Here is a 26,293-nt window from a genome sequence, read left to right as displayed (position 1 = left end):
CAGGGAGCACCCACAGCTCCTGACAGAGCCAGGAGGACAGGACTCGGGAATTCTTGCAACATTTCTAATAGAAAACCTTTCGGAGTACAGAGAGCACTTTAGGTTTCACCATGTTCCCAGAGCACCTCGCATGAGGCCAAAGGCAGAGAAGTCTTCTAAAAATGCTTTGTGGGGTGGTGAGGCAGAGTCCATGAACTCAAGGACTCATTCAGAGGTCAAACACGACTGACAGTTAGACCTTTCAGCTGGAGAACATTCATACACAGCTTTTGGTTTTTGATCTTTTGATATAAAAGATGGCTATTAAAATTTAGGTACTAGACAATCTTGATAAAAGGTAAAATATGGGATGTTTTTTTTTTTTTAAATGTCCTGTAACTTTAAAAATATCACAACTGCCTGTGGATTACTAAGATGATAACTAAAAATCATTTGCTAATGAGGAACCCTTCATTTAAACATTGACAATCTCAGGAGACACAACTGAGAGAGTGAACTGAATACTTATTTATGTCAGGTAACTGACAAAGTCCAGTGTCTCATCCTTCTTGGCTGAGAACAAGGTCTGAACCAGAGTCAGACCCAGAGGCCCTGCCTCCACCAACCTCCATCCTGTTCTTTCACTTGATCCTCAAAACTCTCTTTAGCCTCAGCGTTAAACCTCCCTCCCCTTAAAACTTCAAATACTATGATTAAATCAATCCATGCTTCTAGAAGCTTCCTGGTAGCCATGACAAAAAAAAGGAGAGAAACTTTGCTAGAGAATTAGTTCTCATTACCTGATAAAAGGATTCCTTGGAAACAATATTAAAATCGTATTTTCATTCACCATGTAGACTTTAGAGGGAAAAAGACTCATGCATGACAATTTTACATGATTTCATTCAAGGAAAGCAGATTTTTCAAAAGACTTTTAAAAACTTGAGACACTATTCTTAGACTTAACCCCAGGGCTATCCCTATCAGTAAGTAGTTCAGAATTTGCTTAAGCCTTTGACAAATACTAACACTGTAATCCTAACTAGGATTGCTAAGACATAAAAGCTGAAATTCAAAAGTTTATTTAAAGTCAATTGTTTAAAACACTAAATATTTCTCCATGGAAACAGCAGCCTTAAAATTATGGGAATTACTGGGGCAGAAGCCCAGGAAATCCTACTTGACCCCAAGCGTAGCTGCAGTGGTGCTCATAGATGTCAGGAGCTAACACCAGGGCTGGATCGCTGGCCCCTGAGCGGGGCTGCTCCAGGCCACACACTGGCTCCCCAGCCCTGCTGCCTCTGCTCCAAAACGGGGCTGCACAGACTCCTCCTGTCTGCTCAGAACCAAGTTTCAGGGCGCCTAGACCCTGGTCAGGGCCCCTGCCCACCGACGTCTCAGAGACAGCACTGAGCCCGGACTCAGAGGTCCCCGTTCCACGTGTCCTTTGAGGAAGCTAGCCTCTCTGAGCCCGGGGTCACAGGCAATGTGCTAATGAGCCCTGCGCTTCAGGATGCCCCGGGGTGGGGGGCAGGAAGCTCCTCTGTGCATCATCAAACAGTCTCGGTTTCTAGGGAATCCTGTACTGATTTTCGAATAAGTGAATTACAAGTAAAAAGTGGAAGGATTATTGTTGGAGTTTACTCTATTTTTACTGATTTTTTGTGGTCAATTTTCTTCTCTTACAATAAACTGGTTAGTATTAACAGCTGTTGATTTGAGGTTCACCTCTTCAGTTCACATGGGCAATCTAAGATTTCCTGTCTCCTAAATCTTCCAGTGTATGGTATGGCTTTCCCTATGTGTCTCACTCAGGGTTGACACATCCCTTCTCAGCTTGCTTTGCTCCCTTTTCCAGTGAACATTTTCTCCTCTTCCAGGCTGATTTTTCTTTAAGGCTCCCCTGGTGGCTCAGATGGTAAAGCGTCTGCCTGCATGCAGGAGACCTGGGTTCCATCCCTGGGTCGGGAAGATCCCCTGGAGAAGGGAATGGCAACCCATTCCAGTGTTCTTGCCTGGAGAGTCCCATGGACAGAGCAGCCTTGCGGGCTGCAGTCCCTGGGGCCACAGAGAGTGGGCTATGACTGAGGGATTAACACTTCCACTGCTTCACTCAGGTCTTTGTGGGAGGACGCAGGGCAGCCTGGCCACCAGAATGTGCTGTGGAAACTGTTTGCTTCTGCGCTCTTCTCTCAGGAGCCACTCACCACAGGCGGCCACCGACACTGGGAATGGGGTGGTGTGACTGAGAAACTGAATTTCTAATTTCATTGACCTCTGATGAATTTAAATTACAGTAGCCACAGAGCGCAAGTGGCTACCCAGTAATGTAAAGATGCTGTTACTGGTTTCCACACTGGACTCAAATTTGACATTAGAATTGAATTTGCACACGTGTGTGTGTATGTGTGTGTCTAACTGTCTGCAGCTTGCTGGCACTGCCTTTTCTTCAAGGCATCTTGACTGGCGAGATAGGCGGCCTTTCTCCTATGATTAAGGCTGAAGGGGAAGTACTAATCTTACTCTGGAAACTTCTACAGATGGGAGACAGTCTCCACCTGGCTGGAGGATGACCGCGTTTGCTACTGAGAGGGTTCAGTCACTCTGCCTTGCCCCATATTAAAATAAATAAATAAACAGAGTAAACAAACCCTTCTGACCCCCACCTCCCTGACAGTTTATCATCCTACCTCCTTGTTCAATGATGCAAACCCCGCGGCAAGCGTTCTCCACGCCTGCTGCCTCCCGTCCCCCTGCTCTGCCCGGGCCCACCCCTGTCAGCTCCCGGCCCAGCCCCACATGGAACAGCTCTCCCCCAGGCCCGTGCGGGGCCCACACTGCCCAGGCCCTTTGTCACCCGCTCGCTTTCTCATTGAAAGGCTCCGTCCTCCCAGCCTCCGGCCACCGCTCGCCTGGCCTCCCGCCCCGTGGCCTCCGCGAGCGCACCTCCACTTCCCATGATTCAGAGGCTGCAGGGCTCACTCCTCACTGGGACCCAGCACATCCCTAGGAGAAGCTCACCCACCACACAGCTTCTCATGACCTGCCAGTCCCCGCAGCACCAGGACCAGCGCTGTCTACTCAGTCAGAGCATGCCTGACCGAACCTTAAAGATCAAAGAGATAATGAGCAAGCATATTGGTCAAACACCCTCAAACATGGAAAAATAAATGAAAGAGCCAAAGCCATGCAGGTGTTCTAGAAAGCTCATGTCGGGCTGCCTGCACTCCCGGGAACCACGTGAACATCGACCGTCCCCGTCTCTCCCAATCGTGCACAGTTTTTTTGGCCACTGTCCACAAAGCCCCCGCTCAGACAAAGAGGGGTTCTCAGAGAAGGGGGAGACGGGCTGAGGGGAGGGGGCGCGTCACAGCAGGCCTTCCTTTGTACCTGAGGCATCACAGGCGTCCAGGCTGCCTTCCACTGGCTCATGGCTCATCTGCTCCTGGGGGTCTGTCCTGCTCCTCAGGGTCAGCAAAGCGGGTCCTCTGCTCCCGCCCTTAAGTGTGAAGGGGAGGCAGCTGGCTGGAGAGAACGAGAGGAGACGGTGTTAATGTCGACAACCAGCGAGGCCTGGGACTTGCCAGGTGTGCAGTGGTGAACAGTCTGCCTGCCGGCGCAGGAGACGCCAGAGACGCGGGTTCCATCCCTGGGTGGGGAGGAGCCCCTGCAGGAGGGCGTGGCGGCTGCTCCAGTATTCTTGCCCGGAAAATTCCATGGACAGAGGGGCCTGTGGCTATGGTCCAGGGGGTCGCAGAGAGTCAGCCACAGCTGAGAGACTGAGCAGGCAGGCGCGCACGCGTGCGCACACACACACACACACGTGAAACACGCCACCACACCAGGGTGGGGCCCTCCCGGAAAGCCTCCAGCCTCAGGCAGAGGACTGTCTTTGTGCCCACCCCCTGACAGAGGTCTGTGCCAGCTGCAGGATCTGGCCTGACCACTACTTCACCTATAAGGTGCCTGGGGAAGGGGGACAGGAAAGTGCCCGCACCTTTCACTCTCTGGTGGCTCAGACAGTGAAGAATCGCCTGCAACGCAGCGGATGTGGGTTCGATCCCTAGGTTGGGAAGGTCCCCTGGAGAAGGGCATGGCTATCCATTCCAGCATTCTTGCCCGGAGAACGCTATGGACAGAGGAGCCTGGTGGGCTCCAGTCCATGGGGTCGCCAAGAGTCAGACAAGGCTGAGTGACTAACACTTTCACTTTCCCTTCACCCTTTGCCCACCTCTAACTACTGGGTCCCAGTGGCATCCTCTATTAAGAACCTGCTGGCTTTCAAAAATACTAAAGTGGCTTGGGGGAGTTGGCAACTTCAGCTCTTCTGCTGTTGAAGGTAACTTGTTACAGTAAATACGATTTTTAATAATAAAGGTTTGGCCTTTTCTTGAAAATAAATTAGAAGAGGTAGATTCATCTCTCACTTGCGATCCAAATGGCTTTCTAGAGAGGCAGGGATGGGACAGAGGTCCAGTTACCCAGTGGGAGCTGCCCACGGCCCTGGCATTTCCACAGGCCAGAGCCGAGCCCATGACCGCTGTCATAGTTAATGAGGCTGGAGAGCACTTTTCCAGAAGCAAGCCTCGGGCCCAGGGCTGCAGGAAAACCACAAAGGAGCTGGGGGCCACTGGACCGCAGGGCAGAAGCCCTGGGCACTGCGTGCTGGGAAAAAGCGAGGGCCGAGGAGAGGAGCAAATGCGGCTGAAGACAGAGGCGTCGGACAAACAAGCCCGGAAGCACGGGGAACACCGGTCCTCCTCAGCCGTCAGCCCGGCCCTCCCCGCGCCACTCGCAGCGGGAGGGGAGCTGGGCAGAGCTAGGGCTTCAGGTGTTAAGACGTGTGGGAGTGTAGCGTTCGTGGGTCTCTGGCTTGCTATTCTTATCTTTCACATATAAATAACTAACAAGAAAGCCAAGGTCACAGATGTCTGAAGTGAAAAATCATATAACACTCGATTGTAAGGAATTTCTAAGTCCTACGAACAGATTCTAGAATGTTTTACTGGTGAAAGGAGGACTTCTGATATATAATAGACATTTATACATATGAATTATTTTAAGGCAGCTTCACGAAGGCATAGCTGACACCTAAACTGCCCATATTTAAACACAGCACTTGGATAAATCGGGATAGATGTACGCACCCGTGAAACCACCAGCATAACATTTTGAGTAATTAGAGCTGTGTGGAAACGAAAACACAGATTGGAGCAAATGCTGGAGTCGGACGACTAGTGTCCTAGTCTCAGCGTCAGTAATTCCCATGCAGCACAGACATGTCACGTCACACACCTCACACCAGAGTCACGCTGCGGGCTCGAGGCAGGGTCGTGAGTACTGCCTACCTCATGGGACCCCCAACCACCAAGAGCCCGCCGGGCGGGAGCAACATGATCTACCTGGCAGGGTGGGGTGGACGAGGGGCCTCCCCAGCGCTGACTTTCCCGACCCCTCCAGTCTCCAGGCCTGTGTGGTGTAACAGATCACGTGTGCGTGCGTGCTAAGTCACTTCAGTTGTGTCCGACTCTTTGTGACCCTATGGACTGTAGCCCGCCAGGCTCCTCTGTCCATGAGATCCTCCAGGCAAGAATCCTGGAGTGGGTTGCCAGGCCCTCCTTCAGGGGGATCTTCCCGACCCAGGAATTGAACCCACGTCTCCTGAGTCTCCTACACTGCAAGCAGATTCTTTACCAAGAATACTGGACTGGGTTGCCATGCCCTCCTTCAGGGGGATCTTCCTGACCCAGGGATTGAACCACCACGTCTCTTATGCCTCCTGCATTGGTAGGCAGCACCTGGGAAGCCCATAATAGATCACATATGTTCCTTTAAAATTTCAGGACATTCTAATGATACCTGTGTCTAAGAGACCAGAGCCAAAGTTTCTTTCTAAAATAAGAGGAATAGACAGGGACTAAGACCCAACCATGAAGACTGTGGATGCAGGACGTCACAGGTCAGCAGGAGGTGCCCTTCTCCTGAAAAGCTGAGACAGGTGGTGGGGGCGACACCTCCCTGCCCTGACCAGGTCTCTCCCTGCCTGCAACTGGGACAGTTTCCAGGGCTGCGCTCCAGGCACAGACAAGCTGGTTGTCAGACCAGGGGAAACAGGAACTGGATCACAGAGGGGACCTTTGGGGCCCTTGAGAGCAATCCACTGATTCACGTGTTCAGGAGTCTGCTGTGACCATCCGGATCCAGTCCAGGGCCGGGGGCTGCAGAAAGTTACTGTTCTGCACCGAAGCGATGGGCACCCAAGAAGGTGTGTGTGTGAACACAGAGGGTGCTGCGCTGGGCTCCAGTGATGGCCCAGTCCAGCAGGTAGGTCAGCAGAGCACCCAGGGGCGACTGCTCTGCCCCGCAAAGCTCGGATGAGCAGAGACTGGGAGCCCTGGGACCACACCAGCAGGGTGAGCTGCCCTTGCCAGGAGCCCAGGCCCACACGTGGGCTGTGGGCACGGGGCGGGGGTGGGGATGGGCTCAAAGCGGCAGAGGCTGGTGGCCCTGAGGACAGGGGGCAGCAGAGAGACTGAGAGGGTGTAAAACGGCACCAGAGTACTCAAACCTGGAGAGGCTGAGGGACACGCAGATGACAAACATTTCTGAGATAAGCAGCCCCATCTTTACACAGATGAAAAACCAGCATTTAAAGTTTTTTCACATAAGATGAAAAACATTAGTCCTAGACAACATGCCGCACACAGACTGGATAATCAGCCAGCAGAATGCATGTGCATCGACAAAGATCGTCTAAATTTAAGCCAATCTCAAATTTAGGCATTTCCCTCCAAATAAACCATTCAGCGGATTGCAGGAAGGCTGTGTTTTGGAGCCACCGAAAAGACCATTTTCCTGAAGGAAAAGAGACCTGCCGAGGAGTGACAGATTGCAAGAGGAGAAGAAGGCGGAGACGCGCCAAGAAGGGACACACACAGGCACACATTCATACATGCATACACGTGCACACATGTGCACACACATGTAAACACACTAAGCCTCTTTCAGATAGACAGGGCTAGGCCATATGGAAGGCCAGCCAGATGGGTCAGGGCCCAGGAAAGGAGACAGGATAAAGCTGCCTGACAGAAAGCAGGGATGGTCCAAGGGCTCTAAGACAGTGGGGCTTCCTCCCAGGGCAGCCGCTCTCTGCATTTTGAAACTGTGGGAGTCTACGGCCACACCACCCTGAACGTGTCCGATCGTCTGAAACTGTGGGAGTCCAGTCTGAGTTCCCAGCACCTGTGTCCTCCTCTCTGGACTCACGCTGCTTACTCTTGTAAATTGCTTCCTACCCAGCCTTATCCTGGAGAAGGGCATGGCAACCCACTCCAGTAGTCTTGCCTGGAGAATCCCATGGACAGGGGAACCTGGTGGGCTACAGTCCATGGGGTCGCAAAGAGTCAGATACAACTGAGTAACTAGCACAACAGCCTTATCCTCTTCCACCAGAGCACTCAGGTTTCTCTTCCTTCTCTACACCACTCCTGGGGGTTGATGTAATGCAGGCTCCTTGACCATGGCAGGCCGCCCGTAGAAGAGCAGAGTCCTAGCAGGAAGACCACAGAGCGTGCTCTCATCCAGACTGCAGAAACCCAGGTGCCCAGGTGCCAGGCCTGCACTCTGCACCCACCAACAGCTAGGGAGTGCTTCCGACAACGGGGCACCGAGGCCAGGGTGGTAAATTTCCACAACTGTAAAATGCACAATTTATTTACAATTGATTTGGTTTATGAAATTCACAGCATGGCTGCTTTACAAAAGCAGCTCCTCTGTTTTCCTTTATTTTCTGAATGAGCTCAGGCACCCAGCAGGGCAAGGCAAGAGAAGGGGTGTTTCAGGATGGAACACGAGCCGCGAGCACCCCGAGAGGCGGGTCCCGGTGCGCACGACCTGGTACCCAGTGAGGACCGTGGAAGCAGCGCTGTCACTGGCCGTCAGCAGGTTTCAGAGGGCCAGGCCTGAGGAGGCAGTTTCAGGAGCACTCAGGGCAGGGCTTGGAGGTGAGGTGGAAGGCATTCTGAGAAGAGCAGACACTTGGAGATGCAAAGCAGAGGGGGCAGGATGGGGCCTGCGTGGAGAACATGCTGGAAGAGATCTGCCTTAGGCTGATGGAGCCTGGAGCTCGGCTTTAATAAGGGAAGAAGAAGCTGGTGCTGACAGGGACTCGCATTTATGGACAAGCAGTCAGGGTGCAGAGCCTGGCCACGGTGTGAGGGAACTGAATGAAGGAGGAAGGTGCTATGCCTCAGGGAAGGAGGGAAGACAGGTCTCCGTGCATTCAGGAAAAAGGAAGCGATGGGTGAAGACAGAGAGAATTCTGTCATGAAGAAAACTAAGAGAGAGGAGGCACTCAAGGTGGTTTTGAACATCTGAGCAAGATGAAATACCTGGGAACGCAATGTTTTCTTTTTAATGGCTATTCCTGACTGGAAATCTTTTTAAATCTCGGTGCATACACACACAAACTTTTACAATTTTACCATAAAACTTTACCATTTTTACCTTTTTAAAGTGTTTGGTTCTGTGGCATTAAGTACACTCACCTTGCTTACAGACATGACCACAGTCTGTCTCCAAAAGTCTTTTCATCTTCCCAAACTGAAGCTCTGGGCCCACTGAAAGCTGCCTCCCCAGTCTCCGCTCCAAGCCCTGGAAACCGCCATTCTACTTTCCACCTCCGTCAGTCTGACCACGCTAGGAGCTTTAAGTGGAATCATGCAGTATTTGTCCTTTTGCAACTTGAGTTTATCTCACTTAACACACAGCCCAAGCTTCATCTATGTTGTATGTGTCAGAATTCCCTGCCTCTCTAAGGTGAAGAACACTCCACTCAGCAGATACAGCCACATTCTTTCACACATTCACCCCTTGATGAACACTTGGGTTGCTTCTGCCTTTTGGCAACTGTGAACAATGTCACCATAAATAGGCATGTACAACTACCTCTCTGAACTCTGCCTTCACGTCTCTTGGGTATACTCCAGAAGTGAAACTGTTGGATCATATAATAATCCTATGTTTCATTTTTTGAAGAGTCATCACACTATTTTCCACTGCTGCTGGATAATTTTCACATTCCCATCCATACTGCATAAGGGCCCAATATTTCTATATCCTCAGCAGCTCTTGGTCTTTTCTTATTTTCCCTTTTATATATAAAGAAATAACAGTCATCCTAAGGGATGTGAAGTGGTATCTCATTGTGGTCTTGACTTGTATTCCTCTAATGCTTCCTAATGTTAAGCATCTTTTCATGTGCTTACTGAACATTAGTATGCCTTCCTCAGAGAAATGTTTATTCAAGTCTTTTGTCCATTTTTTAATCAGATTGATTTTTGCTGTTGTTGAGTTGCAGGAGTACTTTATCCAGTCTGGATAGCAATCTATTATCAGATACATGATTTGTAAATATTCTGTCCCATTCTGTGGGCTGCCTTTTTACTCTGTTTATTTTGCCCAAAATTAAAATTAAAACTTTCAAATTTTGATGAAGTCCAATTATCCTTTTTTCATTGTCATCTATGCTTTTTGTATCATATCCAGGCAATTATTGTAAATCCAAGATCATAAAGTTTTCTATTTTCTCCTAAGAGTTTTACAGTTTTAACTTATATGGTTAGGCCTTTGGTAAATTTTGAGTTAATTTTTTGAAAATGTGAAATACAGCAGAAACTTTCTTGTCATCCTTGCACATAAGCCATGCTATTCTTCTCTAAGTTCCAATTTTAGTACATGTTCTGCCAAACCAAGCACTGAAACAAAATCCTTGGAAGAAATGCATTAACATAAGTATATGAAAATAAGACTGTTTATGATATACTTACAGTAATAAACGCTCCCACTGTCTAACTTGAGGATTCCACGTATTTATCCTGGCTCCACCAGATGCTTTAACTGTCACTATTTAAGCCTGGCTTTGCCTCCTGCACTCGCAGTGAAGCGTTTCCTTACGGTTCTGACCCTGACTCGCACACGTTCTATAATTATTCTCCAGGCTTATGCCAATGTCTTTCCCACTCTCATGACAAACCAACAGGGACACAGCAAGATTTTTAGGTCCTCTTACCAATTTTCCATAATTTACAGATGGAAGCTGTGATGAAGACGTATTTCAAAGAAATTAGATATTGATTTAAACAAGGGGGTTGGTTTGAAAGCCTTACATTGAGAGTCCAGACCCACAGACACTTTCCCCCATCCCTAGAAGAAGCAAAAAATTTATTCTTGGGACAAACGAAGGCAGAGACTCTGCAGTCAGACAGGCTGACTGGGGAGAGGACTGAGAAGGCTGCACAGTAAGGAGGGCAGAGCTGAGGCTCCCACCGGCAGGAGCACAGGAAGAATCGGCATTTCTGAATGGAAGGCGCCCCGCCACTGCCCCAGCTGCCTGCTCCCACGCGGCTGCTGGAATGTGCGCTTCCAAGCGTCTGCTCCTGCGCCCACCCTGCCCTGACAGGAGACAGGAGGGCTCATCCCCAGGACAGACTGCGCCAAAGACAAGACCTGTGGCCACCGACACGCGAGGTCGCCCCACGCAGTCACTCGACAGCAAGCTCAGCAGACCACGACCTCCGCCACCCCTCCTGCGCACCGGAGCCGCCAATTTGCTTTCCAGGCATCATCGTTAAGGAGGAAAGGGTGGTGAGAGGCAGTGCAGTAGGCAAGGAGGGTCTCTGACATGGAGGACTGAGGCTAAATCACGAGTGGCTAAAAGGGCCTTGGAGAGACCACGAGGAGGAAAGAAACGTTCTTAACGCTGTAACATTCTCAGAGAGAGAAAATATATTATCGTTATGGTAAAAGGAATGCCATAAAATGAACAACTGGAGGACAGTAAAGCGTTCTTGGAAAAATAGAACATTAGAAAGTGTAAAAATCAGTGGAGAATTTCAGGGAAAAAATTGAAAAACTCTCAAAAGTAGAACAAAAATACAAAAATATCAAGAGAGAAAAGACTAAAAAAATAAGGATTAATTCAACACAGAAAAAAAAAAAAAAAACAACAGAAGAAAGAAACAATAAGGAAAATAACCCAGGACTGAAGCATGTACGTCTCTGCTATTGTTGTTCAGTCGCTCAGTTGTGTCCAACTCTGTGTGACCCCATGGACTGTAGCCCACGAGGCTCCTCTGTCCATGGGGTTCTCCAGGCAAGAGTACTGGGGTGGGTTTCCATTTCCTTCTCCAGTAAGTCTCTGGACTGTCTGACATATCACATGCCTGGGACAAGAGAGAGTCCAAAAAATTCTCCCCAGAGTTTCAGACTCCATCCATGGTCTACAGTGAATTAAAAAACAATCCTATTGCTTTTTTGGATGGAGTCTGGAACCACTTACAATGTCAGTGTGTAAGTGGCATTACAGTATGGACAGGAAATAAGAGTGGCATGGTTAAGTCTATCATCAGAGGAGATCCAGAACAGCATCTAAGCGCTCCCAGAGAAGGAGAGGCCGCAGACAGAGGGAAAAGAGGAAGAACGGTGTTCTCTTTCTCAAGAACTGCACTAGACACTAGAAGATAGTGGAGCAAAGTGTCCAGAACTCAGACGAAAAAGGGTTTTCAACCTGGAATTCTGCATCCATTGGAAATATGGAGGGAGGTAAAAAGATCTTCAGACATACACAGTCTCAAAATGTTTACTCCCAGATACCCTTTGTCAGAAAGGTACTAGATAATGCGTTCTAACAAAGTGAGGGCAAAAGCCAACAAAAAGAGAAACACGAGATAGAGGGGGCTCCCAGGCATGTCCCAGGTTGCTGATGAAAGCAGCTCTCAGGACCACACTGCACAACAGATGTGGCCCTTCTAGTGAGCCAGAGCTGAAGGTGCTGGGAGAGTGCTTCAAGGGAACAGACCATGGAGCTGGTGGAGCACTCTAAACACGTTTGGAATAAATTTGGAAACTGGCTTGTTAGCTGTGACAAATCTGTTAGCACATTTGGGAAAAATATTCAAACTAAGATATAGCTAAAAAAATAAAGCACACAAAAAACAAGGTTAATTCTAAGCAAAGGGAAAATAAGTTACACAAGATTAAAATATGGAATTCTATGCAGCTCAGATATGAGGAATATTTACACGGACCAAATAATGCAAATGCCATCGCCTTAACTAACAATTGAGATCACAACACACTGAGCTCACGAGAGTACACAGCGGAAGTGAGTGGCCTCAGGAGAGGCAGTCCTTGGTTCCATCACTGAATTTCAGCAGGTGACCTGATGTGACTGCCAAGAGGTAGGGAGTTGTGATACAATTCTAGGATGAATAAATGCAAGTCCAGTCTCCAGAAATGGAAGACCACACCAACCAATCCCCTGCTCTGCCCTGGCCACTTAAGCACTGTCGTTCTCAGTCCCAAGGTCTAAGGAGGCCACTGGCTCTGTTCATGCAGGGTCTTGAAGTTGGCAAAGAGCAATCACCGGGGGAGCACGTACTGTTTCCTGGAGCTACAGATCTTCCTCAACTTACAACGGGGCTTTCCCCATAAACCCATCAAGACAATACTATTAAGTCTAAAATACACCTAGCCTACTGAACACCACAGCTTAGCCTAGCCGGCTTTAAACATACTCAGAACACATGTGTTAGCCTACAATTGGGAATAATCATCTAACACAGAGCCTATTTTATAATGTGTTGACTAGTTCATGAAATTTATTTAATACAGTACTGAAAGTGAAAACAAGAACAGTTGGAAGTGTATTGGCCTTTTAGCCTTGTGATCTGGGGACTAACTGGGAGCTATAGCTCTCCGCCACTGTCTGGCATCAGGGGAGGGGAGCAAACCACACGTCCCCTGCCTGGAAAAGATCCAGATTCAAAGTTCGGAGAACCGTTTCTACGGGACACGTACCACTTCCACACGATTGTAAAGCTGAAAATCGAGAGCCAACCATGACAAACGGGGGACAATCTGCAGTCGTGGGCTTCCCTGCTGGCTCAGATGGTAAAGAATCCGCTAGCAGTGCAGGAGACCTGGGTTCAGTCCCTGGGCTGGGAAGATCCCCTGGAGGAGGGCATGGCAACCCACTCCAGTGTTCTTGCCCAGAGAATCCCATGGACAGAGGAGCCTGGCAGGCTACAGCCCATGGGCTCACAAAGAGTCGGACACGACTCATCAACTAAGCACAACATCTGTAGTCTGAGAAATTAAGAATGTCATACAAACCAGCCATTAGACATTTTTTAATGTAGAAGATTAAAAGAGTTATATGGAGAGAGAGACTGACTCATTATAAAGAACTTTTTATTGAGCTATTCAAAAACAAAATGTGTTGCCTTGCACTGCTGGGACTAGAACTGGGGCCCTGTTGGGCAAGACAGGAAGACAAGGAAACAAGGGCTTTCTTGCCCTGGCTGAAACCAACCTCTAGTATGAAGGGCTGATGACTTCATGCCTTCCATCACTTCCTCTGAAGGTTGAGCTAGGAAAGTACGCTTCAAAAATATTTAAGTGTTTGGTAAGAAACGATGTCATCCCCAATCCAATTCATGACTTCTTAACTTGAAAACACTGTACTACTTTTTAATTGCTTCATGGTAAATGACACTTTGGGGTGTGAATTCAGACCCAAGAGAATTTTCTAGGAGGGATGTTGAATGTGAACCTCTCAACTCTGGGGAGGCTTTTTTGTCACCCTTATTTTCTATCCATACTGGAATGCCACTTATATTGTAAGTGGTTCCAGACTCCATCCATGATCTACAGCGAATTAAAAAGCAATAGAATCCAGATGCTTTTTCTGGTAAACAGTTTCTTTGTAGTAAACAGAAAGGAAGGACATCCACTGCCCTCCCTACCACACTCAGTCATAGAGGAGCAGGATCTCTGGACCTTCACATCCAGTGGGCACACCAGCCCCATCTATAAACTCACTGGCTCATAAATATCACCCATCTTACACACTTTTGCACTTCTTTTAGTTCACTGATTGTAATGTTAAATAACATAAAGTGAGTACAGTCTAGACAAAAAGATACTGATATATAAATTAAGAGAAGCTGAGGCTCTAATGAAACTCTTGAAACTGTTAAAACTTTCCTCTGAGGACTGTGGATTACAATCTTGTCACATTGAGCAACCGATGATTGGTGCTGCAATTACAGTTCTCAGGGCATCATACTCTTCTCTAAACCTAGGGGTTCCAAGGTGATTTCTTAAGTGGGTGTTAGAGCACAAATTTATAAATTTAATCAAATATATTTCCCTCCAATTGTTTGAGTGGTAAAGAATCAATTACAGGGTTATGTCAGATAATTCTACCAGATTAACCTCATCTTGAGGTTAGATGAACTTTATGGAAATCTATTTCCAAACATGCCCCGTGCTGTGATACAAAGCAAATATGATGGATTTCCTGCTACATTTACTATTATCTGTGAAAAATGGAAGGTGGATTCCTTTGACCTAATTCTGCACAACTGGTTTGTAACTATGACACATGTGTTAAAGCATTTGTTTTTATTCATATTCATGCCAGAACAACACCAGGTAAGGCAAGACTCTTGCAAAGTCTGATATATAACAAAGTTCAGGGCCTTTCCTCCTGTTGAGCATGCTAATAAATCAGTTAACATTATGTCACACTTTTGCAGGTTAAACAACAAAGCTCATTGATCTCATGAACCCTTTCATGAAATTTGTTCCAAAATAAATAAATCTATGTTTTGCACCCAGAAGCTTAGTTTGGACACTCTTTTTGCTTGAATTAATATATAATAACTCCTCTTGATCCTATATAAACAAAACATGAGCCCAGGCACCTCACCCTCCACTTTAGACAACAAGGTGAATGATCAGGCCCTCACCCCCGTCTCTCTGGTTACGTACAGTCCAGCCGAGGAGATAAATACACAGCTATGACCCCAAAGCGGACCTGGCCAGAGGCAGTCACACCAGCCGTGGCAGTTCAGAGTGCCCAGCGGAGGATGCTATGGACCTCTCACCTGGACGGCAGTGACAAGTCTTGAGAGTCACTCCAGACACATCTCAGTTTCTCCTTCATCCACTTCTCCACCTGGGTCCTCTCTTCCTCGCTTTCTCAGGAGGTGGGGGTGAGCGCTTTCTCTCTAGTATACAGTGACCTCTGAGTCCTTCTGCTGACAACGTGAAATATCTGGTGCAAACAGTAAGCCTTCATGGTCCTCTTTCACACGAAATTTCACTTGCTCACACTCAGCGGAGAGGCGTGCTCACCAGGGCACAGGCAGGGAGCAGTGCAGCTAGAAAGCCAAGCCACGTCTGTCACACTCCGAAGTCCCCAGTGTGCCATGTGGATTCTGAGTCTCCCAGTGACCAAAACACATGCCCTGCCCTGGTGGCTCAGATGGTAAGAAATCTGCCCACACTGCAGGAAACCTGGGTTCAATCCCCGGGTCGGGAAGATCCCCTGGAGCAGGAAATGGCCACCCACTCCAGTATTCTTGCCTGGAGAATTCCATGGACAGAGGAGCCTGGTGGGCTACAGCCCATGGGGTCGCAAGAGTCGGACATGACTGACCAGTAACACTTTCACTTTCAAGCCAATTCTGAAGATGTATGAACAAATGAGGAATAAAGTAAGAGTTTGATTTTTTTTTAAATTTTCCCTTGGAGGTCAGTCTGTGAACTTCATTCAAATAATAAAATTCCTCTGAGAGAAACTGAAAAACTAGAACTTTATTTCACTGAGAAATGCATGCCATCAATTATTCAAGCTATCAAGACTAATCAGGCTTTTGGTGTATTCTACAGGTTTAACATTTGTAGCACGTAGTTCATCAAAATTAAAAGTCTGAAGATTAGTCAGCAATATACTCCATATAAAATGGCCTTAATCTGTGTGCATACACAGGGTCATGAGAGGAAGATTTAATGCTGGGAGACTTTGCCATATACACATTATGCAAAACTGGAGATTTTATTTAAATTCATAGCATAGTGATGGTGGATTTGGAAAAGACGCTAGAAGTCTAATCTCCCTCTCTATAGGTTTTTCATCTATAAAATGAGGTTTTAAATTCTTTACTGTTCTCCTCAGGGCCATTTTGAAACCAAGAGTGTTACAGATGTGAAAATGTGGTAAGAACATCAGAAGAGCTATACAGATGCAAAATTAAGTTATTATTCCTATAACTATCATTCTGACAGAGCAACAGGTAGGCGGTTAGACGGGTGGAAAAAGACTACCTAAAATTGAGGCTTGTAACTTGTCTTTACTCACCTGAAATATTAACAGTAATTTATATATATATATATATATATGTATATATATGTTCATGAGATCCTCTAGGCACTTAGCCTTTGACTACACCAAGGGTAATTTCAAAGTTTCTTTTCTCACGCCTACCAGGTCCTTGTAACTCCTCTAAGCTAGACTTACAAGTGTAGTTAATGGAAGTTTGTTCAAATTTCCACATTTACTGGGAAACGGCTCTAATTAAATGAGGTTTACTTCTACTACCAATAACTGGGTAGAAGGAAATGCAGAGCGAAATCCACAGGGTGCAGTCAAGCAGGTTAAACGCTGGAAAGCTGGAGACTGCTGATCGTCTGTGGAGACGACATCGGGTTCCAGGGTCGTCATTCTCACTGCCGCAGAGGCAGGCTCCCTCTCCAGGGACGCAGAAGACAGAGACACTGCAGGTTGTTCATTTCAGGTCTTTTCCTGTTCTGAATCCACAAGAATCCACGAGACTTGTGCAGTCAGGTGCAAGGACCTGGTTACGGTGACCGCTAAGGCTCGTGGCCGCTTCTTCACTCCCTCTTCCTAAAGACGCCCTTCACGGCTTTGTGATACTTACAGGGAAGGTCAGCCATTTTTACTTATCTTTCCTTAGAGTCTGACTGAAGGCCTCCCCTGCCAACCTTTTTGCCTCCAGGTTCTTCCTCTGTTGCTTCCCATAAAGACATACTCTCTCTGCCACTATTGGCCATCGCCACGTGTCCAGCTGGGCCTCCAGCTCCATGCCATCATCTACAAACTCTGACATGGCAGCTTGTCCGCCTGTCCGGCGAATGAGGCGGCTATGAGTGCAGGGGTTCTGAAGGCCCCTGTTCACCTGTTCAAGCGACGGAAGTCGAGTGAAATCAGCACCGCCTGTGTTCTTCAGAGGCTCACGCCCACTGTTGAGAATATGGTCTTAGAAATAACAGCTCTATTTCTACTTGATTTAACAGACAAGTATGTAATATACTGTGCTACTGTTTATAATAGCCAGGACATGGAAGCAACCTAGATGCCCATCAGCAGATGAATGGATGAGGAAGCTGTGGTACATATACACCATGGAATATTACTCAGCCATTAAAAAGAATTCATTTGAATCAGTTCTAATGAGATGGATGAAACTGGAGCCTATTATACAGAGTGAAGTAAGCCAGAAAGATAAAGACCAATACAGTATACTAACACATATATATATGGAACTTAGAAAGATGGTAACGATAACCTTATATGCAAAACAGAAAAAGAGACTCAGATGTATAGAATAGACTTGTGGACTCTGTGGGAGAAGGCGAGGGTGGGATGTTTCAAGAGAACAGCATCAAAACATGTATATTATCTAGGGTGAAACAGATCACCAGCCCAGGTTGGATGCATGAGACAAGTGCTCGGGCCTGGTGCACTGGGAAGACCCAGAGGGATCAGGTAGAGAGGGAGGTGGGAGGGGGGACTGGGATGGGGAATACATGTAAATCCATGGCTAATTCATTTCAATGTATGACAAAAACCACTGCAATGTTGTAAAGTAATTAGCCTCCAACTAATAAAAATAAATGAAAAAAAATAAAAATAAAAACAAAATAAAATACAAATTTTCCTATAGCTTAAAAAAACTAATAATAATATACTGTGCTAATGTGCACGTGCACGGCAGCGGGAGGGAGAACCAAGGAGTCACACAGTTTACAGGATAAACTCCCAGGGTCTCACAGAGGGAAGACAACCGTCCCAGAGGAGCGTTCATGTCCTGCAGTGCTCCGGCTCTTGGAGGAAGCAAGGGAGGAAGAATACCGGAACTCCAGCAGTCCTGTATTCTCTGAAGCAATCAGATATACAAACTGAGAACATTCTACAGAACTGGAAAACATTATCATGTTGAGAAAAATATAATGAGGGAACATCAAAAAAATTTGTTTTTCTCCTGGGGAAATGAATTATCCTCAACAGTTAGATGAAAATCTTCAAAATTTTACCATAGCTAGTCTTATAAGTAAGCAAAATAAATGACTACCCAGATGATAAAATTCAAGTAATATCAGCAAAAACCTGAAGAGATGACCACAGAGCTAAAAAAAACTGAGGAGGGCTAAAAAAACTGAGGAGAAAGCTGGTGGGAGGAGGCATGCAAAAGCTCAGTGACTGCAAGTCAGAAAGCTACTGGACTAGTCATCCTTGCTGGCCTGTGTGTAAGAGGCGGGGAGGGGCTGTCCGATGGCTCCCACCCAGCCTGAGAAGCAGACTCTCTGGGCAGACCCACCCCTCCTGACATCAGGGCACAGGGTAACACAGGACGTCGCTTGCTGAGCTGCGCACACAGCCAAGTAGTTTAGAAGAACAGATGCCTACTCAAGAAAAACAAGTCAAAATTCCCCTCTGGGAAAAGCCTTCCACCTCATTTGTGACCCAACTGGAGATTACAGAGAAGCCCAAATGTGCTCCAAACCAACGAAACAGAAAGCAACCCCAAGGGCAGATGGGCAAGTCTATGGAGAAGAAAATGTGAGTGTGCCGTCGTGTCAACAGACAGTCCAAGGGAACGGATCCTTCTGCAGCCCCGGAGGGGAGCGCACGCTGAGGCATGTCTGCCCTTCCAGCCACCCTGCCTCTGGGCCGGAGTCCGTGCTGTGGGCCCAGCGCCGGACAGGACACGGTTTCCCAGCTGTGATGACCGCACACGGGGCCCCCCCGGATGAGCTGAGGGCTGACTTCACACAGAAGCGCTGGCCGCAGGAGCTCCATGACTAATACAGGGGAGAGTTCTTAAGAACTGACGCCCGTTTCCTCTTCAGAATCACACACTAACGTTGCAGCCAAATTTTACTTGTGTCATGATTCTTGCTCAGGATCTTATGTCAGAGGTCAGCATGTAGAGCTTGTCAGAGAAACCAAACTGCCCTCGGGTGAATCGGGAGGAACTCATGCCTGCTGAAGCCAAGGAGCCTTTCCAGGAGTCCGGGATTTTTACAAAGTTAATTCTAGGTGTATCTTCCTCTTCTTTCCTTTCCCTGAAAAGAGTTCAGGGTCCAGGAAGGAATTACTGCAAGAAAGCCAGCCCCAAACTGTCAGATGGCCTGCGCCTCCTGAGCCGGCTCATTGGTTATTTTCCTAAGGCCACAGTGGTCTACTCAAGAATTGAAAATGTTTATGGAAATTTGGAGGGAACAGATAGGAGGAAGAGGGCCAGGAGATCAAAAACTATAAAAGAAATGAATAAATCATTTGCTTTCTTGTCCAATCACTTGATTCACTGCAAGGAAAAATCTTAGCCTGTTTGTTTATTTAATGAAACATAAGTTCAATAACCCAAGTTTCCAAAGAAAAATGAAGACATTTTATTTTGTCCAGCTGCTTTTCATCTATGCTGCTGAAAAGACCAAAATTCAAAGCTGCTTTGTACGTTTGCAAAAATGAGATGTGGGGTGGGGGCGGGGGAGAGAAGCAAAAGGGATTTAAATTGTTTTCTTCTCAGACAACTGGGTCTTAGTCTTTAGCAGAAAACTAGGCAAAAATCCAACCATTCAAGGAATCCCACACACCCCCAACACACACACACACTTTTCAGAAGATAAGACAGTGAGATTTACGGCAGTTTGCAGGAACTCTGCTTGCAGGATTTCTTCCGAGGCCCTGCACCCAGAAGTAAGTTATCTACTGGCAGAATCTCTGAAAGCCCATCAGAGCAGCTGACACTTTTTTATGGAGTCTCAGAGTCAACACCACTGCTTTCATCTTGCCCAGCTACTCTCCTAAGCGCCTAGGGAGCAGCTTCCGGGTCCCAAGAAGAGACTCATGGGGCTCGCCACGCACCAGCAGAGGAGGGCACGCACGTCGACCAGCTCAGAGCTGGCTCCACCCTCCTTCAGAGTGACGTGGGTGCTGGCATGGACCCAGCACAAAGATTAGCTCTCCTGCTCCCACGCGGAGTTTGTCCGAAACAACACGCGTTTTGACAAACGTCTGAAGACAAAGAATCCATTTACAATTCCAACATGCCAGTTTTCACCATACAAAAAAACTGACTCCCCCCACCAAGATGCCGATATGATAATGACTATGAGAATATTAGAAGAGATGGAACAGTCAAAAAAGAAAAAAGAACATGGATATTGCAATGATAACATATATAGGCAAAATGCATTTTTAAGCCATCTAAAGTGTAGGTAAAATACATGAGCAGGCTTCGGGAGTTGGTGATGGACAGGGAAGCCTGGCGTGCTGTAATCCATGGGGTAACAAAGAGTCGGACATGACTGAGCGACTAAACTGAACTGAAGATACATGAAAATGTAAAATACATAAAATGTAAAATACCCTGGAATAAGAACAGAGAACAGCCTGGGAGAGACTGTGCTACATCCAAAGACACTCACATCCCCAGTGAAGCTTAAACCACTTCCTAGGCCAAACAGCTCTGATCTTTAGGGCCCGAGTTGATCTCCATGTCCTTAGTTTTTGGGACTCTGCTTTCTGTGTTGACTAACTTATATTATGGTGTAATTATAAACATTTTTCATAGAAGACGAACTGTCATTTGAATGACGTGAATTAAAGACAGGTCAAGGAAAATGTGTGTATTTAAAACTTTCTGGTGAAAATTCAATTTCAGTGAAATTGAGTATCAGTTTTCTTCAGAAGCAAAACACTCAAAATACAATAGATTTTTTTAATCCTGATTTCATTTTAGAACTTATGGACATAAAGAGATAAAGTAAAACATCAGAATATTTGGATAAACTACTTAAAGCAATTGTTTCAAACAGGGAGAGTTGGAAACCTTTTTTTTAAAAAAAAGATTGCGTGAAGAGACGCAAGTGAAAGTGGAAGTGTTAGTCGCTCAGTCATGTCTGACCATCCCCTGACTATAGCCTGCCAGGCTCCTCTGTCCAAGGAATTCTTCAGGCAAGAATAGTGGAGTAGATTGCCATTCCATTCTCCAAGGGATCTTCCCGACCCAGGGATCAAACCCACGTCTCCTGCATTAAAGGCAGGTTCTTTACCCGCTGAGCCCCCAGGGAAGCCCAGGAATAAACAGTCACCACTTGCTCCCACCACTGGGAGGCAGTAACCCAATACTCGCCCAACTGGGTGCTCAATGGGCAACCCTGGGGCCCAGCCAAGTGGATCAAAGTTCGTGCGGGCCACTCTACTAATGGGATCAGTCTTAGTAAACCTCTGACTTAAGTAGGTTAAAACCACTGGCGTGATGAGGTCTACAGGGGTGATAACTTCAGAGGTGAGCATTCTTTTTTTTTTTTAAACTGCAAAGGGGAGAGCAAATATTGAAAGTGTTCATATTTGTTCTCAGATAACCATGCCTGCCATGGATTATTAGGCAGAAAAAAGTCTCAGGTTATTTTAAGGGCAAACCAGATGAGCTTCAGGCTTCTAGGTACCACCACAAGCTGGAGACAGTGAAGCAATTTCTGCTGTTTGTGATCGAATGACCTGAGCAGTCAAGCTGTGTTTTGAAGGCAGCTGGTAGACTTTCATATATATATATATATGATAATATATATAAAATAATACATATATATATAAATAATAAGTATGCCACCTGTACGTATTTTCTGAAAAAATTACTAGAAGTTGCACTCCAATTAAAAGGGAAAAAAAAACCCAAGCCCATTCAAAACTCAAGGCTGCATTAAAAAAACAAAAGTAGGGGACCCTGAGGGCAAGCAAAGGTAAAACTGAAGGAAAATCACTCCTTCCCAGCATTTCCACACCCCTCCTCCATTTCTACCGACGTGTTCACTTATTCTGTACGGCTAAAGTCAAAAGCCACGTTTGCCCTGCAGTCTTTCTCTACGTGAGGTCCCTGGTCAAACACATCACTCCCTCTGACCCCAGGGGGCTTTCCGCACTATCCTCCCTACAGCATGCGCACAAACATGTGAGCAGGTAGTTCAGGATTCAGGTACCCAGACCAGCGACAGAATACCACCCCACTCCAGAAGCTCTGGGGCCCCCTCCTTACACCCCACACCTCCAGGGGGAAACCATCATCCTGTGGGTCCCGGAGACGTAACAGAGAAGGTGACAGGCAAAGCCCGCCCCTGGGAGAGACAGACAGGAGAGCAGTGCAGCCGTCAGCAGGCAGGCAGGTGGTGAGCCCCGTGGAGGGGTCACGTAGGGAAGGGGCTGTGGGGTCAGGAGAGGGGCCTGGACCCTCCTGTGCCAAGTGGGCATTTGAGCAGAGACAGGAAGGGCCTGCAGGAGTGAGCCTGGGGGCTATCTGGGGAAGAGGCTTCAGGGCAGAAGCACCAAGCGCTGCAGGCCACGTGGTCACAAAGAGCTGGACGCACCTGAGCGGCTGGACAACAACATCAAGTACATGTGCAGAGTGCGCCTGCGTGGCTGGAGGCGAGTCAGCGAAGGGTGACTCCAGGGTTTTGCATTCGTTACTGGAAGAGTGGAAAAATGAACTGCTGCCATCAATTAGTACTGATTTTCTAAGAGAAAACCTAGCAGTTACTTTAACACAGTAACAGCAAACCAATAAGAATGTCACGTGGGATCAAAGCCTGAGTGCGTCTCAAGGATAATTGTCCAAGCCCTATCCGCATGCTGTTCATCTGCTACTGATGCAGAGCAGCAAAACGCCTACCCTCCAAAGCCAAGCTTCGGTTTGAGCCCTAACACTGCCACTCTCAACAGTGTAGCAACAGCGAGTCATCTAACCTTCCTGGGCCTCAGTTTCCTCACCTGCAGGATGGACACACGGCATTGTTACTCTGAGGACTGTATGAATTCAGGCATTAGGACACTTAGCACTATGCCTCGGATGTAGTAAGTGCTCAGAAAGAGTTATCATCTTTATGATAAGCTAGACCTGCAGGAAAACTCAGTACTTTCTTTTCACCTGGTATCAAGGGTCAAGGTAAGAAGGAGACAATAAAGGTATCTCTCTACATTTTTGGTAAAACTGCTACTGAAGACATGCCCATGGTTTTCAGATCCCTTTATTTGAAACTCAGAAAATGAACTTTTCTGGATTTAGTTATCACAGGGAAATAAGTGTTCTTCTATGAGAAAGTTACAGCTGCACCAGTCCTAGCATGGGATGGACCACACAGTGAGAAGCCTCTCATTTTGAATTAATTCACCCTGTTTGTTTTGCTCTAGCTGTCAGGAACCACGAAGGGAAGCGTGTCCTCATCTGGAGCACCTCAGCCAGCTTCCTGACGGTAACGGCCTTATTTCACGCTCTCCCTCTCCTGGCTTTACCACCCGGGTTTCCTGGTTTAAAGCTGACTCCACACCATGTCCTGGCAGCCCTTCACCTTTTGACAGCTCTCTCACAGGAGCCTGCTGGCATTTTCACCCTCAGGGCCCTGGCTCCCAGCGACAGTCCTCTGGGATGCCCGTCTCCTGTCTGGCTGCCTGCCCACCACCTGCTCCCGAGCCACAGGTTCTCAGAGCCAAGGAAGGCTGCGCTGTCCCAGAAACGGCACGCCCTCCACTTCCGACATTGTCCATCAGGGCCACAGACATGCTCTCTTTCCTGCTACAGTTATCCTAGTAAGCTCTGTTCTCATCTCGCTGAAAATGTCACCGCCATGCCCCATAAAGTCAGAGCAAAAAAGCAAAAGCAAGCAGGAAGCTGGCCTATTAAGTTTCTTCTCTGAAGACCAAGCAGGATGGTGATTTACTTTGTTCTCTATTGTCTTAGGTTAAAACCCCTTCGTTGAGCTGGGCGAAGGGGGAAAGACTCTTCCTATGTTTCTGGTTGCTCTTGTGTGAACTTATTCACGGGATAATCTGATATTCTGTTTTCAGTGTTGGGCTCCCTGGTCCTCATGTCCCATTAAACAGACTCTCCTGCTAACCAACCAGCTTCCACAGTGTGCAAAGGTGTTGTCAGGATAAACGGCAAGGTCTACAAAGTGCTTGGAATTCTCTGAATAAAAAGCACAGTAGAAGAACAGTGTTAGCACGATATTATGCTCATAAAGTGTGGGTGGAATGTGCAAAGAGAAATCATGTCAAAGATGTAAGGAAACTTGAAAGTCTGAGATTTTAAAAGGCTAAGATTATTAAAACACCCAGCTGTTTGACAGGAGAAAATTAAACTGTTCTCCTGTCTCAAAAGATGTAATGCCACTTTCTCATTACTGACTGTACCTCACAGTCTCTTCTTCTTGCACCAAGCTTTCAGAGAAGCCAAGAAAGCTCAATATATGAAAAACTGCTGTACAGATGCACCATAAAATGACAATCTGATCATGAGGGGAAAGAAACAATGCTTTTTTGCCAAAAATAGCACCTACAGTCATGGGTTACCTGAAGGAACCAAATGCAACACCCCAGTGCCCAAGCAATGTTCACCTCTTGTTCGTGGATACGGCATGAGGCTGTGGGTCCATGCAAGTTGGGGAAATGAAGCTGAGACATCAGCTTAGACCTGGGACTCTGCAGGGCCTGTGTACCGATGGAAAAGGAAGCTAGAAGGATTTATCCACTGGAAAGAGAGACTGCAGGCAGCACACACTTCCTTGGTCTCTCGGTGAAAAGAAAGATCTCTGAGGAGTAAAACGTGATGACTGCATGGATTTGGGATCTAATTTAACACTGTGTCTGAGCAGTGTGGGAACCCACTGCTGGGGCAAAAATAGCCCAAGGATGGTTCACAGGGAGGTGCTGCTCCTGGGCCACCTGCCAAAAGCAAAATAACACCCATCTGGAGGAACGTGGACACCACCTAAGCCACACGTGCTTCCCGGTGATAAGGTACCAGCGTGAAAAATGGTGAAATGGGAGGCAAATATGCACAGAGGCTTTGTACATACAGCAAACCAAAGACTAGCACTCCCCCCACTTCAAACACTAGGACAAGAGAAAAAACTGACAGGTCTACCTGAAATTCTTCGAGAGGAAAGGACTGAGAACCACAAAGCAAAAACATTATGAAGAACGAGGCAGGCAGATGTGAAAAAGAACCAAATCATGGCTTCTGCAAACAGACATACAGTCACTGAAAACAGACAAAGAAACAAGCAGCATATTGGATGACGGAAACGAGAGAGAACTGGCTAACCAGCAGGTGGAATGGACGATTACCTAGAACACAACTGAACTGAAGAGTCGGGACACGGGAAGGAACTGTTAAGGGACAAGACGCGCAGACGGGCCGCCAGCACTTGCCCCGTCTGAGCACCAGAGGAGGGGATGAAGAGCATGGATGACGGAGGCGACGTTATCAGGACTGTTGGAAGTCACGACCTCTCACGTCGGGGGAGCGCACCTGTTCCCGGCAGGAAAAATATCCACACACTTGATTTAATTAATTCTGCACTCGTCAGGGGGCTCCAGAGAAACAGAATCAATAATGTATATATAAAGAGGGTTCTTATAAAGAAGTGCCTCATGTAATCGTCATCTGTCCCAGTTTGGGGGTGAGGGCTGGAGGCTGCTGTAGACACAGGAAGAGCTGATGCTCCAGCTGAGGCCGCGGGCAGGATTCGCCGAGGAAGGGTCAGTCCTTCCTCCCCATCAGGCCTTCAGCCAATCAGATGATGAGCCCCAGCCACACCCTGAAAGTGAAAGTCACTCAGTCGTGTCTGACTCTTTGCGACCCCATGGACTACACAGTCCATGGAATTCCCAGGCCAGAATACTGGAGTGGGTAGTCTTTCTCTTCTCCAGGGGATCTTCCCGACCCAGGGATCAAACCCGGGTCTCCTGCACTGCAGGCGGATTCTTTACCAGCTGAGCCACCAGCGAAGCCCATGAAGGGCAACCTGACTGCCTCAGTCTGTCAGCTGACAGACGAGCCCCATCCAGAACACCCTCACGGAAACGCCCGGGGTAATCTACCAAATGGTCCAGTCAACACATAACAATGAAATTAACCATCACAGACTTTAAGTGAAACTACAGAATGCCAAAAGACAAAAGAAAAATGTTAAATAACCAGAGAAGGAAGACATTTGATCTGAGGAGGAACAAAATGGGCCGAGAGGAACTTCTTCACTGGTCAGAAAATATTTATAGTATCTTCAAAGTGTTGAGGAAAAATAACTGTTAACAGAATTTTTTTTACTCAACCTATTATTCAAGAGTATGGGGAAAAATAAAGACTATTATAGGAACTCTAGGACTAAG

General features: G+C 47.2%; 1 protein-coding gene and 1 non-coding gene across 5 annotated transcripts in view; both read right to left on the bottom strand.

Moving 5' to 3' along the window:
• Nucleotides 1-26,293, bottom strand: part of PDE10A (phosphodiesterase 10A) — a 545,806-nt gene that overhangs the window by 295,528 nt on the left and 223,985 nt on the right. For 3 of the 4 annotated variants that reach the window (XM_070461607.1, XM_070461606.1, XM_070461604.1), the window contains exon 2: nucleotides 3,370-3,504. In XM_070461607.1, coding sequence (XP_070317708.1) covers nucleotides 3,370-3,418 — 49 coding nt within the window. In that variant the 5' untranslated portion in view covers nucleotides 3,419-3,504. The remainder of the gene's footprint in view (nucleotides 1-3,369; nucleotides 3,505-26,293) is intronic. The other variant, XM_070461605.1, reaches the window with a different exon arrangement.
• Nucleotides 9,632-9,735, bottom strand: LOC139033072 (U6 spliceosomal RNA). Its single transcript, XR_011485707.1, has one exon. It is a non-coding gene; the product is annotated as a U6 spliceosomal RNA (small nuclear RNA).

Source organism: Odocoileus virginianus, chromosome 34 (assembly GCF_023699985.2).
Source record: "Odocoileus virginianus isolate 20LAN1187 ecotype Illinois chromosome 34, Ovbor_1.2, whole genome shotgun sequence".
In the NCBI taxonomy this organism is placed as follows: domain Eukaryota; kingdom Metazoa; phylum Chordata; class Mammalia; order Artiodactyla; family Cervidae; genus Odocoileus; species Odocoileus virginianus.
The sequence above is the reverse complement of the archived record's forward strand: the minus strand, read 5'-3'. Positions and strand labels throughout refer to the sequence as shown.